The following is a 15,941-nucleotide window of genomic DNA, read 5'->3' on the forward strand; positions in this document are numbered from 1 at the left end:
AGTATTTGTGGTCATTTCTTCCCAGTTCTGGCCATATTTAGCTGAAGGTTGTAACATGAAAATGCGTCTCTGTCTTTCTGTTTTATTTATTTATTTATTTATTTGAAAATAAATTACACCAGCACCAGCAAATGTCTTCTTCTATTGTTAACACCATCTTTTTCACCTTAAAAAGAGAATCCCTGAATTTAGATGCAGCTTTTTATTAGGTTGTGATCATGTTAATTACACTCATAAATGATGACAGCAGAAATCCATCTGTTATCAGCATCTTTTACATTCTGTAAAATATCAGAAATGTGTAATATTTTATATTTTGTGTGTGTGTTTCCTTCTGTTTGTATCTGTGTGTATGTTTCTGAGCCTCTTTGTGTTTCCATGTCCACGTGTGTGTTTAGGTGGTGGCAGTCACAGTCCAGGGTGTCCCAGAGGGGGTACAGCCTCCAGTGGTAACAGCTTTAAGTCCCTCCTCCCTTCATGTGAGCTGGTCTGAACCTACTAGTCCTAATGGAGTCATACAGCATTACCACTTGAACCAGACAGGTGTTGGAACCATAGTTACACTCAGTGATGGATCCAGAAATTATACTGTGACTGGTAAGATACATGTTGTATGATTCTTTCACTTTCTGCTTACTTTTTTCCTCCATGTTTCTGCAATCCTGAACTCTCTCTTTCTCTTTGTTCTTTCTTTCTCTCTACACATTTCTTTGTATTATTTTATTTTTCTTTCCCATGCCTTTCCCTCTCTTGTGTCTTCTTCTCCATTTTCACCCTTCTTGTCTTTTCCTCCTCTCTTCAGTTCTACAGTTTCTTTTTTCCTGTGTCTTCCTCTCCCAGTTTTCTATTTCTCTTCCCCTTTTCTCTCTTTTGTTTCTCTCCCATCTTATCTTCTTACCTATACTCCTTCACCTCTCCTACACACCTCCACTTCTCCTACTCTTTCTCTCTTCTAACCTGGCCTCTCCTCCCCCTTTCTCTCTTTTCCTTTGCCATGCATTTATTTATGTATTCTGGTCTCTGAAAGCCATCTAATAACTGAATTTAGCCCCTTATTCCCACCATACTCTCTCAGGCCCAACCCCTTACACAGACACAAACACATGTACACACACAGAAAAGAAGAAAAACACAATGAGCACAAAAGCATGCTCAAAAACAGTAGAGAGGTGCACACAAGGCTGAGGCTTACATGCCGTCCTGGATGAAAATATTGTCACCCCTGAATTTTAAGTACAGAATTTTTTAATATCTTAAGAAATAAATGCAAATTAACCAATTTTGTATGACCAGAATATTTACAAAATGTCCAAAGTTACTGAACAACAACAACAAATGCTTTCATATAATGAAATTAAAAATACAGACATAAAATGTACAACAAGCACAATTATTGGCCCCCTTTTGATGAATTTAAATTAGAAAATTAAAAATCAAATAAAAATTAAAAATCAACTGTACTTTAGTATTCACACAACCTGCATGAATCAATGAATGATGGTTTTACTGCATAAATAGGGGCTGATTGTTTTGCAGTTTCTTTTTCACAAGAGCAAAGACATGAGAGCTGTATGAGAGCATCAGAAATGCAATTATCAAAAAATACAAGGCAACCCCCAAAAACCCTGTCTCAACAGTTTGTAATGTTATCAACTACTTGTATAACTGACAAGACGCTTCCAGGATGTCACACTAAGAAGAAACTCAGTGAGAGAAGTCTGCAAAGGTTGGTGCAGTGTGTGGAAAAAACACGCAAAACATCTAATGAGCTTCAGGCCGACTTGGAGCAATCTGGAGTGGTTGTTGGGAATGCTGGGAATGCAGTTCAGTGTCCAAAAAAATGAAGACCATAAGGAAAAAAAACACCCTACCGGATGTTTTTTGCCTCCGGTACCGGAGACATTGAATGTCATAAAGGAATGATGAAATCAGAAGATCACTAAAGTCTTGGGTGTTTCAGCAGGAAAATGACCCAAAGCACACAACCATCAGAACAAAAGGATTGCTGAGAGGGAAAAGATGGACTGTTTTAAACTGGCCAGCAATGAGCCATGACCTAAATGAAACCCAGTGGAAACCCTTGGAGAGACCTGAAATCTGCCACTGTAAAAAGGACTCCTGTAAACTTAAAGGAGCAACGGAAGAGTGACAGAAAATACCTGCAGACAGGTGCAAGAGGCTTCTAGATGGCCACAATGTTTAGAGGCTGTCATTGTTGCCAAAGGTTCAGTAACCAAATATCAGGGATTTTGTGTTTCTATTATTTGACTATTGTGCACATTTTTTTTTGTTTTGTTCAATAAACTTGGACATCTTATTAAAATATTTTGATTCTACAAAATTGGTTAATTTGCATTTATGTCTGAGGATATGCTAAATTATGTACCTAAAATTCAGGGGTGCCAATAATTTCAACCAGGATTGTACATACAGACTTGAGAAAACACAAACATAACAAACACAAACAGCAGAACAAAAGCAGTTTGAAGCACAGAGCTCTAATAAAACACTCAAAAGTAAAGCAGGCACACAAACAGAAGTGTTGGCTTGTCTTAATATATTGTAGATCTGCACACAAACATGGTGGTGTCAGGACTAGGTGATTTGTGAGTCTTGTTTTATCTACCCTGAGGAGGCGCAGTGTTGTTGGCCCTCTGCCATCAGTCACGTACACACACACACACACCAACACACACACACACACACACAAACACACACACACAAACATCTGCATGAAGCACTGTTAAACAAATGTTAGTTGTCTGCATAAAACAGAACCTAATTAGAGAAAACTGTAAAATACCAATAGAATAAAATATGATGTGATCATTTTAGCACACTAGACATACTAACTGTCTTTTGGGACCAGAATAGTTCACTATAAAAATATGAACTCTTCCAAAGCTGATTTTAAATTTCTACATATGATCAAGTCATGACATCTTTTGAAGCTGAAATCATTGACATTTTCCCTTCACAGCTCCTCTCTGCTCTGTCTTGGACTCAGACCAGGCGCTGGCTTTGCCAGTAGCCAATAGACTATTCCCATGGTGCCTGTGGTTGGCTTGTATGGTCAGGAGTTGTGTGCATATGAGCATGTGTGTTTGTATGTGTAGGCATGAGGCAAAGTAAACAATGCCAAATAGAGATGGTAATGTGTTGTAATACTGTACTAGCCCCATGCGCCAGTGTAAGCAACCAGCATGCATGTGTGAAATTTCCCTGTACCCCAGTGAGACACTGGAGAACCCTGTGTATTCAGCCAAAACCACCACTCGGCCAGTCTCTCTCTCTTTCTTTATCTCTCACTTTCTCCCTCTCTCTCTGTGTCTCTCGTTTCTCCACTTTACAGCTCTTTTTCTTACAACACATGCATGTATTAGGATTATGTTAGTCTTTTAATGTATTGAGTGTATTGTTTTGACAAGGGACAGTGAAAAAACAGTTTCACTGGATCAGAAATCAACTTTTTATAGCAAATGCAGGTTAATCAAAAAAGATCTTGAGTGGTACTTGTTCTGCAGATCAGTTTGACTAACTTTTACTCTTTTACATACTCATCCCCACGCAGGCACATAGACACCAATCCAGTGGAAATCCATTGAGCTGATTAAACAACAAACCCCAAAAACATTTAAAAGTTACAATTTCAGATAAAAGAATAAATTCACACACACACACACACACACACACTGTATGTATGCGATGTTACTCTAATTAGTAACTGCCATGAAATGATATATGGTGAAATGGTTTTGTGCAAACTGAAATACAAAAACTCAACAGTAAAAAGTGAAACCGAAATAGTTGGAAGTAGAGGGAGAAAGGTGGGGAGTAATTTCACCTAAATAAAGGCGGAGTTACAAAATATTAGATAAACTGAAGGAGTGGAGATGCACAGAATGACTCTTAAAAAAAGAGTGAAGGAGAAAAGGAGAAAGGAGTGGGACAGATGAAAAGGTGGATGGATGTAACTAAGTGTTTTCAATGAAATATGAACAGAAATAATTGCTGCGCTACCCCCTCATCCTTAATGTTTAATATGCCATTATTCATCTTCCCTGCGTCTCCCTGACGGCGCCCACCACTTTCAGAGAAAGACACTAAAAGAGCTCACACACTCACTCTCTCAAACCACAGAAACTAGAGTAATGTGCTTTTTTTAGGCACAAAAATGTCAATTTTAGAATGAATCACTCTTGCACTGCTGTAACTTATTTGATCTGATAAATCTGTTGGGCGAAAGATGCCCCCTCCCGATGGAGCATTTTCTTTAGTCTGCAAGATATTAATTTATCAAGAAAATTCCATATAAATTAATTCATGCTTTTCATGATGATGATAAACATAATAATACTAGTAATATTATTTTATATTATGAAACAGTAATAATAAAACTGTACTTTTAACTGAGAGGACCTGTTGCTTTACAATGACGAGATAAAAATACAGAATTGTATTTTTGCTTTTAAGCAATTAAAATGAGTGAGCATGTAATTCAGATATGCTGTGAAAAACACGTCTTTAACTGTACCCACTGCTGAATGGTATTCTGTCACTTCTGCATTACTAGCTAAAACTGGGCAAGTGGAGTTTCAATAGGTGCTAAATAATTTCTCTCTAGTCCTAAAATCAGTATTGATGTCACAAGTGGTGTTGATGCTTTTAACTGGTTTGCAATGTTGCACTGAAAATTAAGTAAGCAGCGGCCTCAATGATAGCATAAATATGCCTAAAAAAATAAAAACTAATTTTTGGCTTCTCTTATTTCCTGTTTATCAATGATTTGCCTTAGGAAAGGCAAGAAATAGACTCTTATTAATAGCATTTTTGGCAGTTCTGAAAAGAGACACTTCACTGAAAGAATTAAGCACTACTGTACAAAGACACCCCATGTGAATCGATATTAAGTATTGCTATCATTAGCTCACAATGAATTATTGCCTGCAATTATATAGATTATGGCATTAATCATGTGTTTAATTGGTCTTTTGTAGGCTCATTATTAATTCAGAACAGCAGGGAATAGAGTATGTTCTTTTATTTATTAATGCGTTTCCCCCACAGTCCATGCTCTGATTGGTCCATACTATAGGTACAGGCGTGTAGACACGAGAAAAGGAGTAGGGGAGATGGAAGACAATATTTATCATATATCAGTCCTGAGTCTGTCTTCTCTCAGAAGTGGCAATGTTACAAGAAAGAGTTTTTCAGCCAGCTAGATAACAATCACACCCTGTAACACTTAATTCTGTTACTAACTTAAGTTCAGCAGGCCTGCAGTAAAACAGTGTAGCTCAATGGAACAGTTAGCAAAACAGAAGGTTGTTCTCTGTGATATGACGTTACCCAGCTGGGTCGATCCTGCCAGAACTCTCTCTGTGGTTTAGGCCCCAAGTCTGTCCTTCTGTTGTCTTCATTAAAGAAAGGGACAGGGGTGTATAGTCAGAGAACTGAGGAAGACTACGAAGATGAAATGATTTTGTCTCAGGGTCAACAGATATAAATTGAGACAAACTAGTCTAAACATAATCAAGAAAAATAAATACATATTTAAATATTTCCTTGTAGCTAAATTAGTGTAAATGAGTGATGTTTTCTTTTCAGTTGAAAAATTTAGTTCAAGATTATGCTATGTCTCTAAAATCAAAAAAAATATGAATAAAATAGTAAACAAAGTAAGATCTAGCATTGTCAAAAGTATTAAAACTTTGCATCATGAATGAAAATCTTTATTTAAAAATGTAGAGATTCTTTCAAGGGTGCCTCATTCATACCTCTTTCTCTCTCCAGCACTATAATTGCGAATGTCTGTGACTGACTGACTGAGTGATAGAGTTGAGTGATCATATTTCTACCATTTGCCGGCCAAATGCCACATGACTGAGCTGGCCAATTGGCCGTTCCTCTGTCAAAATGAATTGGTGCAAACAGGTTCTCTTAGGGGGCGTTTGAAGCCTTTGGCTTTCCCAGCTTAGTCACTAGATTTAGAGACTTTTCAAACAAGACTAGGTATAAACCTAGTATTTGCCTTGGTGCCCTGTTGAGTTTTTATTGATGTGTAATTCAGTAACTTTAATATGACAAACAGGAGCAAGGCTTTGTACTAAAATGTATGACCAGTTATATCAGAGTGAATTTTAAATGAAGATCCACCTCTAATAAAGGCCTGTTACTGTCTGCAGTTGAGCTAAATAAAGGTCCAATCACTCAGGAAATACAGTAGTTGAAAACCATTGTGGATCTCAGAAGGAAGCTGTGCACTGTGTTAGGGAAAAAATAAGAAACATATTCTGTTGCTTCTAATTTTCTGTCAAAGTGATCATTTTACAAGTAAAGAGCCTAAATCACGGTACAGTCTTTATCTTTAACTTATGTGTTTGGTGCTTTTGTCAGACGATGTCACAGATTTTAGCAGTGTAGAGCAGTTTGGAAATGGTTTGAAAGTTAACATGTTGTCTTAATGGGCCTTAATGGTTGTGTGTGTGTGTGTGTGTGTGTGTGTGTGTGTGTGTGTGTGTGTGTGTGTGTGTGTGTGTGTGTGTGTGTGTGTGTGTGTGTGTGTGTGTGTGAACCTGATCTCATTGTTCCATCCCAGACGGTCTCTGCATTAGGGAGCCACAGACAGGAAGTCAAACTCTTAATTATTTAGGAGAGGTGTTATCAAAGCTCTCTTCTATCTCTCTTCCCTCTCTCTTTCTCTCTCTCTCTCTCTCTCTCTTTCTCTGTTTTTGTCTTTCATTTTCTTGCTTGTTCTTGATGCATCATCTGTTCTCTCAGATTATCATGCAAACAAGGAATTTTTTTCTTGCTATCTCTTTGTTTCTTCTTTCCTCAGAATTTCTGGTCTCTCTCCATTTCATTGTACCACGTCTCATCTTCTTCTCTTTCCATCACAGCCACTTTCACGTCTTGTCTCAGCCGTCCTCACATTTCTCCCCCCTCTCATTCTCCTGCATGGTTTTCCTTCTGTCTCTCTGTCTTCTCTCTCTCTCTCACTCACTCTCTCTCCCTCTCTTTCTCTCTCTCACTCCCTCTATGACTGTGTGGTGTATCAGGTAACTGGCATGGTATTGCGGGCTAGGCCCATCATCCTATCATAGCCCGTAATGCAAACAGGGCTTGGCAACCTGTCAATAAAATGCTGTTTTAAATCAGTTATTTTCACTGCACAACAACAACACACACATTCTTAAGAGAACTCCACAACAACAGTCTCAGAATCGAGTCTCTTGTTTTGAGATTTTCTCACACGCACACTTTGACGTTGTACTTGAATGTAAGCACCAACTCTTTCCTCTGTCTTACTGCCAACGTCTCTCAGTCTTACACAAACACAGACCAATCTCCAGTGTCCAGCTCATACGATGACAGTTACAGCCTTGTCCCTCTCTGTGTTAGAGAGCCGCTGGTTGCTCACATCAAAATGCCCTCCACCTGTTTTTCACTTCCCAGTGATCACGGTTAAAATGATTGAAGCTTCCTCTGTCTTTCCAAAATCTACCACATAAGCACATGTGTATGCGCATGTACATGCACATACGGGTATGCATGCACACACTGTCCCTCGTTTTCTGTTGCACATGCACACACACACACACACACACACACACACACACACACACACACCATTGTTGGGTTGTTATCTCTCCAGCAGAACAACACTGCCCTCTTCAGGCTGAGTGTTAAAGACAATTTGAAATGCACCGGGAAACATCAGAGGTGTATGTGTGGGTTTGCATGCAGCTGCACATGCACATTGGATGAGAAGTATAATTGTGCTTGGTTTGGTTTATATTTAAGACAGCAGGAGACAGAGAGGTTGGAGAATCAGGTGATGCTTCACAGAGTTTTTTGGCCTTTTAGTTTCTGACTGTGAACTCAACGCATTGAAGGTGGAGCTGATAAATCAACTTTTACGAGCATGCTCTCTGAGCAGTCCACTGTGCTTCCTGACCTAAATTTAGGCTGTAATTAATAGACACGAGCAGCATTTAAAAGCATTTGGTTATTTTGTTTATGCACACATTTTCATTAGTTCTGAAGCCTTGGCCACATGTGGTCTAGTGGTGGTCTGTGTTACAAATATTACAACACAGTTGTCAGTCCAGTTTTCAGCCCCAGCAAGACACTGTCTGTCTTTATGTAAGAAAATGAAGTGAAGGGTGACGACTTTATTAAGTGTTGCAACAAATGACATCACTTGCAGTGCAGATATCATTTACTATGCTAGAGTGCACACTCACATATACACACGCTTAGTTGCACAGTTAAATAGTGTAACAGAGCCTTACGCTTCGACCCTAGTACTTTCGTATGGCTGGCAGATTTTCTTTATTTAGCCCAAACACAGGGCAACATTGTAAGAACATTTGCACACACACACATTCACATTGATCAGAGGTTGGGTTAAGCGTGGCAGGCTGCGAGGCATGTTAAGCAGGCTAAGCAGTAGAAACAGACGTGAGGTGGTGAAGCACTCCGCTGTGCATTACACTGTGTGTGTGTGTGTGTGTCTGTGTGTGTCTGTGTGTGTGCGTGTGTGTGTGCATGTTCACTGCTGTATGTAGTCAACACAGGGTGGGTACTGGCATGCATATAGCAGCTGAGACACACAGTAGGGTGTCCCTTTCTGTCTCTGAGCCTCCAAATATACACAGTTGGAAACAGCAATAGATAATTTCGAGAATTAGCTCAATTATATCAAAAAAGTGTTTATTTTACAAGTGGTAAAATTTTGGTCTTTTTTTCACTAAATTACAGGTTTTATACATTTACAGAATTAACTTGTGACATTGTTGACTTTTAATTCTATCTCACATCTGGTGGTTAAGATTCCCCCACTGTCTCTTTGCCCTTCAATTCTAAACATATGGAAGTAAAGCCAATAAATAGAAGAAATTTCACTCAATGTAAAAAAAATCTGTATTTTGTGTCCTAATTACATATTTTGGACAATTAAAATATATTTGTGGAATACATCATAAATCATTAATTAACAAAATGTATTGTTTCACCTTAAATGTTGCAGATTTAAGGCAGAAACAAAGAATTTAACGCAGTGTATAATGTGCCAAAGCCTGTTTTCACAGTCATCCTTTTGAAATAGTCGTTTTACTTCATTCATTTTCTTTTGAATTTGATTTGTAAGCTGTTGTAGCCTGTCGGCTAAGTGAATGACCATAAAATATCCAGTCAACCCCCATGACAGCATTAAGGATTTGCATCCATCCATTCATCCTCATCCATCCACTTAACATTAAGAACCAGACAGAAAATATATGTGAAGGAAAAAAGGTTTTGTAGGGTTCTAGAAAGGCTCTAACTTTGTTTAGAATATGTTGGAGTTTTAGCTGATTTCAGTATTTAAATCTTACGAAAATAGGTTCAATATCACACCAAAAACTGATTGCCTGTGGATGCCTTTAAAGGATCACTCAGTCGCTATGTGATTTCTTTTAGACTGCATAGCAGGTGCCTATAAATAAATCATGTCTGGACGCTGTAGCCTAAACGCATACCAAGGTATCATAATTATCATAGATCAAAAGCTGATGACATTACAGCGTTGGACCGCTCCTATCCCATGTCAGTTCCGCGGCTGCCCATCTTTACGTTGTTTCATTATTGAGTTATGGCATGCATAATTTAACACCGACAGATATGGATCCATCCGTTGAGAGAGTGTGGAAAGAACAGAGGGAGGGAGATAGAGAGAGAAAACGGTCAGGAGGAGAGCTAGTGATACAGGCTGAGGAGGCTTTCCTCACTTTTACCTTTTCTCCTGTTTTTAATTTTCTTTGTCTTCTCTTCCTCTTTAACTCCTAATACTGTTCTAGTATCCCTCTGTCTGTTTCATTTTAAGAAACTGTTCACTGTTTTTTACTTTTCACAGTTCCTTGTGATGAGAGTAAAAAAGAATCTGAATAAGAATCTGGACGTAGGAAACAGGAGTGTAAATTTCCATCCTGTATGTGCCTGTAAGTGTAAGATTGATCCTTTGTGATGTTTTAAGCACATATTCACATTCACATATTCTGTATGCTACAGGTTTGCAGCCGTACACAGACTACAGTTTTCTGTTGGTGGCCTGCACAGCTGTCGGCTGTGGAGCCAGCTTACCTTCCATAGGACGCACCCTGCAAGCCTTACCTGCTGGTATGCACACACACACACAATACCCTGCAGAATCTGTATACCTTCATTGAGCATATACGGTTTAGGAATTCTCTGTTTGGTTTCATGCAGTAACATTTATTTACAAATGAAGTGGTCAGTCCAATCCCACAGGTTTTCCACAGATGTCAGATCTATAAAAATGTAAGACAGGAAACTGCCACACATTTTTATCACATGACATGAATCCATAAAGTCAGAAATTTACAAAAGATTTGTTTGTATGTATATTTTTTGGTGTTTTTACATATATTACTGGCAAAATATCTAACATTGCTCTAAATATATCTGATTATTATAATAGTTGAATTTAATTGATTGGGGGACCCAAAAAGAATATCACAACTTTAATATATTGTCATTTTAATTAATATTGACATTCAACAATATCTCTTACATTTTGTAAATGTCTTTTTACCTTTTACCGTTGTCTGTCTTCTTCGCTGATTGCCTCTTTCAGATATTTTTCCCCTTTTCCTGTCCGCTCTTCTCACTTTTTTTTTCTCCTCCCACTGCTCTCCTTTTTGAATCCTCCCCCTCTTTTGTCCTTCTTTGGTCCCCCTACAGCATATCTCCCTACCCTTCACCTTTCTCTCTCTTCTTCCTCACTGTTGGCTACAGTGGAATGAAGCCTTGTTTTGTTGTATAACTAAAATGATTTTTTGTGGATTTTTATTTTTTAATGAACTTCAATTTGGATAATTTTCCCTCTTCATCCACTTCTCTTTTTTATCTTCTCTCACTTCTCTTCTTCTCCATGCCTTTGCCTTCTCTCTTGTCTCTCCTCTGTCTTGATCTTTTCCATCCATATCTGTTTTCTTTTCTCCATATCTTCCCCACTCCACTTCTTTTACATCTTGTTTTTCCTCCTCTTGAAACCTATTGCACATTTATCTCTCCTCTTAGGTGTCAGTGTTTCTCCTATTTCTTTTCCATTTAAATATCTCATTCTTCCCCCCTGTGCACCTATCTATTGGATCTTTTGTCTTTCATTCTATTTATTTTTATATGGGCCTCCTATTTTTTCTTTTTAAGCTCCTCCTCTCCACTGCCACCACCCCACCCTTATCCTTGTGTCTCAATGTCAGCCACAATGCCACTACACCATTTTATGTCATCTTAAAAAATACCTGTCTGTGTGATTGGGATTAACATATCTGCTACATGTTTGTGTTTCTACATTGATAAACAATTCAATTTTAATTAAAAGTAAGTTAATTAAACTCTCCTCCTGCACACAGGCAAATAGATGAGTCTTTAATCATTTGTGTCCAAATAATTGAAATTCTTCAATAATGAATTTCATTTTACCAAACACATCCTCTCCTGAGCACTTTTCCTGTCTTGATTTCATAATAAATTCAATCACTATGAATTTAGTGTTGCCTCAATAATTCAATAATCTGCATTTTCATACAAATAAATGTCACTATTCTCAGTCTCCAGGCACCAGGTAATACTCAGTTAATAAAAAAAAAGACTTGAGGTGTGCTGTTGTACACTTTAGTATCTGATATGTTTTTATGAAAAATGCACTTTACTTCTCAGGCAAGGACCATTAACATTTTGTTTGAAGTAAATAAGACAAACTGTATCTTAGCAGTAGCACCCAAATCTGTAAGACACTGAGTCATCAAAATATGAATATATCAGTATTTAAATATAAACATTAACCATATATGTATTATTATTATTATGTAATTCATAATAGGTGCCAATTAATTAATGTGGAAAATGCTCATGCCCTCCCTATCTTTCCCTCTTTGCTTCTCCAGGTGTATGGCCAAGGCCCAGACACCTGATAATAAACACATCTGCGGTGGAGCTGCACTGGGATCAGCCGTCCCAGCCAAATGGACACATCTCTCAGTACAGACTGAACAGAGACGGTCACACTATTTTTACCGGAGACCACCGTGACCAGAATTATACCGACACTGGACTCCTGCCAAATCACAGGTGGATAGCATTCAGTTGTGCGCCTTCACACACACACAAATGCAAACATGTACAAGTGTGTGCTCATATGTAGAAGTCAGACATGCATAAACACACTTCACTTGTAGCTACATAATTAATCATCCCTTTAATTCCTAATTTTTCCTGTTTGTGTGTATGCATGTGTGTGTTTGTGTGTGTTTGTGTGTGTGTTTATATCAGGGTCACCCTGTTTTAAAAGCACTCCTATCGTCCTGTCCATGTCTGTCTCTCAGGACTGCACTCTCTATATGTTTGTTTGTGTCATTTAATGGGCAAATATTTGACATACCAATGACAGACGCAAACATTACCACACTCACGCACACACATTAAAATCACCAATCAGATCTGGCTTTTGCTTACAGACAGCAGTGGAGCGTAGATTTTATTTATCTGTTTATTTTCATTTAACCTTTACTAATCCGAGTCTTTTTTCCAAGATGGATTTTCTGTTTTAATTATGGGGGTGCAAAATGATACCCTCTCTCCTCCCCTTTCTCTTTCTCCTGTCTCCTTCTCTCTCCTTTTCGGCCTTCTCTCTCCTGAGACAATTTCTCTGTACCCCAAATAGAATTCTTGGGATAACACCCTGCAGTACTCCAATCTCCTCTCTGTGTGTGAACGAGAAAGAGAAAGGAAGGAAAGAAGAAGATAGGACTGTATGTGTGTGTGATGTTTAATTTTCCCTAATTCCAGATAGTCTGCCAGAAGGCATTTCTGTCCCGACCCTTCACTTCTCTTCACTTGCCTCGCTTCCTATTCACTTCTCTCTCCCTCCCTCCCCTCCAGTCCTTTCTCTCTTACCTCATTCCTTTCCTCCTTCCCTTCTTTTCCCAATTTAGCCCTGCGCCAAGAATTACACAGGGAGCACCGGCCCCATTATCCAGGCAGACTTGTGTGTGTTTTTGCCTGTGTGTGTGTGTGTACCCACGCATGCCTTTCTGTGTGTGCATGTGTCTGTGCGTGAGACAGCTCAAAGTGGCCATTGATTATTTATGACAATGTTGATTAGCTGTCACTTTGCTTCGGCAGCCCAGGAAGTGTCTAAGATGACGAGAGAATTAACCTATTCCCTCTGGCTGGCCCCACAGGACAGACACACACGCACACACACACACACACACACACATATACACACACACACACACACAGCCACATCCACAGGCAAATAGATGCAAATGCCCCACTCATCGATTACCTACACACACACACACCATTTTACTTTTGATATCCCAAGGCGGTGTTTACATTTAAGTAAATATCTTGCAGTGATGAAGTGTTTAAATTCATTCTCCCACTGAAACCTTATGCCATGATAAAATTCTCACTCTCCATCACACTCACTCACTGCTTTGCTCTCTTCCTCTCTTTCTCTTTCTGCATCTCTCTCTCCTTGACTTAGTTGGTGTATCTCAATGAGGTGTATTTATTTATGTTTTTCTCTTCGTGTCTCTCTATGTGTTAGTGTGTGTCTATGAGAGTAACATATGACTAGTTTTAATACCTTTTCCTGACTGTGTTCTAACCCACTGCAGAGGTGCTAATGGCCTCCTGTTTAAAACGCTCTGCGCAGGAACAATAACCCAACACCGACGCCTATTAATGCATGTGTGCCGGAGTTTATAGCAAATTAAAGGCTTTTAATGTTAAATGGTGGCCCACTTACACAGCTAATGTAGGCTTTAGCACCAGCCAGCCACGCGCTCTTAAAAGGGAAATCTATCTTATGATGTCATGGGCAGGAGAGGTAGAGAGTGGGTCGAGAGAGGCAACAAGACAGATGAAAGAGAGCGAGAAAGGTGTATGATGGAGAAGGGGAAAGAATGGACCTTAAGTGTAGTTACAGTATTAGCATACACACACAGACATATAGACACATACTTTCAAATGCTGAAATTTAAGAGGACAAGAGCACTTATGGTTGTTACAGTATTCAACAAAAGTGAGTACACCCTTGACCCATATAACATTAAGTTATATCCATTTAATACAGTTATATTTGTTTTTAGCCAAAGGCAAGGAAAATTAAAAAAAAAACAAAAATGTTTGACTAATTAGACCTCATTGCAAGGTCCATATTTAAAAACCAACTGCAACAAAAGTCAAAAGTAACACGCTTTATGGGTGAAATTTCAAATGTTTGTTTTGATTTCATCTGATTGAAGAGTGTGCGACCAGTATTCATCAGGCCTCTTTTCATGTTCATTAGCAAAGTTTAATCATGTTTTGTTTAAAATAGTTTTGTGAGTAATGATTTGACTTCATGCAATGTCCTTCACACGGAGTCACTGAAACACCATTTTCCACAGATAACCCTTGTGCCAAGTCAGAAGATCTTACACATCTGTTTTGTTTTTTTTAATGCAGGTTTGCATAAACAGTGAATTGTGTAACATAATTTTTCAAAGACAACCACTGCACCTCCTGTTATTGGTAGTATGGCTGTTCCTGTACCTTCTAAGCGCTGCTACAGCTGTGTTCAGTTTATGTTCAGCAGCCTCCTGAGGCTCTTGTGCCATCTCTCATCTTTATGAAGTCTCACAATCTGGTTTCTTACATGTTCAGATAATTCTTTACCATGTGCTGCCATGTTGGACATAACTCAGGCCAAACCTGAGAGAGCTGTGGTGCCCACAGGTGATATTATAACAGTGTTTATACTGTTAGCTTTAACTGGACGTCACAGGTATAATCACTTTTGTTGCACTGAGTACTGTGGGGCCTGTGTTTTCAATCTAGCCCATCTAACATGTTTGTTTCTAATTATACATTAGATTAAATACCTTACTTATCAAAGTGAAAATAATGCTATTATTGTAAGATGGTACAGTTTTTAATCAGTCAACATGTTCAAGATATGGCACAGGGTTGCACTCACTTTTGTTGTATACTGTATATCATTTTTTGCACAACTGCTCTGACTAGAAATGATGAGGAAAAAATCTATGTGATGACACAAATTTCGTGTTCATTTGAATGTTCAGTACTTTAATCAATAGATGGCATTAACAAAAATATTTCACCCCTGTGCTCATGCAGGCCTGGGGACTTACAGTTTTTTGCATTTTATTTTTATGCCTCTACACCTGCAAAAGCCAGAGCCGGAGGCATTATGTTATCTGGTTGTTTGTCCGTCTATCTGTCCCATTCCCGTGAACATGATACCTCAGTAACACCTAGACGGAATTTCTTCAAATTTGGTGCAAAATTCACGACACAAGGATGAACTGATTAGAATTTGGTGGTTCAAGGTCAAAGGTCAAAGTCACAGTGACCTTGTGGTAGTTATTCTATGCTGTGACTCAGGAGTGAGGGATTGTGATTTCCTGCAATGTGGCTGCTTGGAGGAGGCATACAACCACAAGGTCGTAATTCTAGTTTTTCTGTAATTGACATTTTGTTACTTTTCAAGAAACAACAACATCACACAGAGCAAATGTCCAATGAGCAACACATATGACTACTGGCTTGTTGCTTAAATTAATTGTTGACAGCTTCTGTCTTTACCATACAACCCCAACTGCTCGGAGGAATATCACCCAATACATGGCTCCCACAGACAAGATTGCATCACATAATTTCTTCAGATTTGTCAGCTGCAAATTCATGCTGCCAATCTCCCATTCTACATCATCCCAAAGGTATTTTATGGGAATTAAGATCTGGTGACTGGGAAGGCCACTGAAGTTCACTGAATTCATTGTCCTGTCCACGAAACCAGTTTGAGATTACTTTTGCTTCATGACATGGTGCATTATGATGCCAGAGGCAGCCATTAGAAGATG

The 15,941-nt window shown here is 38.7% G+C and overlaps 1 protein-coding gene across 2 annotated transcripts in view; it reads left to right on the top strand.

Moving 5' to 3' along the window:
- Positions 1–15,941, top strand: part of ush2a (Usher syndrome 2A (autosomal recessive, mild)) — a 208,550-nt gene that overhangs the window by 155,975 nt on the left and 36,634 nt on the right. For both annotated transcript variants that reach the window (XM_071488074.1, XM_071488073.1), the window contains 3 exons: positions 399–597; positions 10,051–10,158; positions 11,952–12,135. In XM_071488074.1, the coding sequence (XP_071344175.1) occupies positions 399–597; positions 10,051–10,158; positions 11,952–12,135 (491 nt within the window). The remainder of the gene's footprint in view (positions 1–398; positions 598–10,050; positions 10,159–11,951; positions 12,136–15,941) is intronic.

The sequence above is a fragment of the Trachinotus anak genome, unplaced genomic scaffold (genome assembly GCF_046630095.1).
Source record: "Trachinotus anak isolate AG129_WGS33_773 ecotype Australia unplaced genomic scaffold, CSIRO_AGI_Tana_v1 ptg000011l, whole genome shotgun sequence".
Lineage (NCBI taxonomy): Eukaryota > Metazoa > Chordata > Actinopteri > Carangiformes > Carangidae > Trachinotus > Trachinotus anak.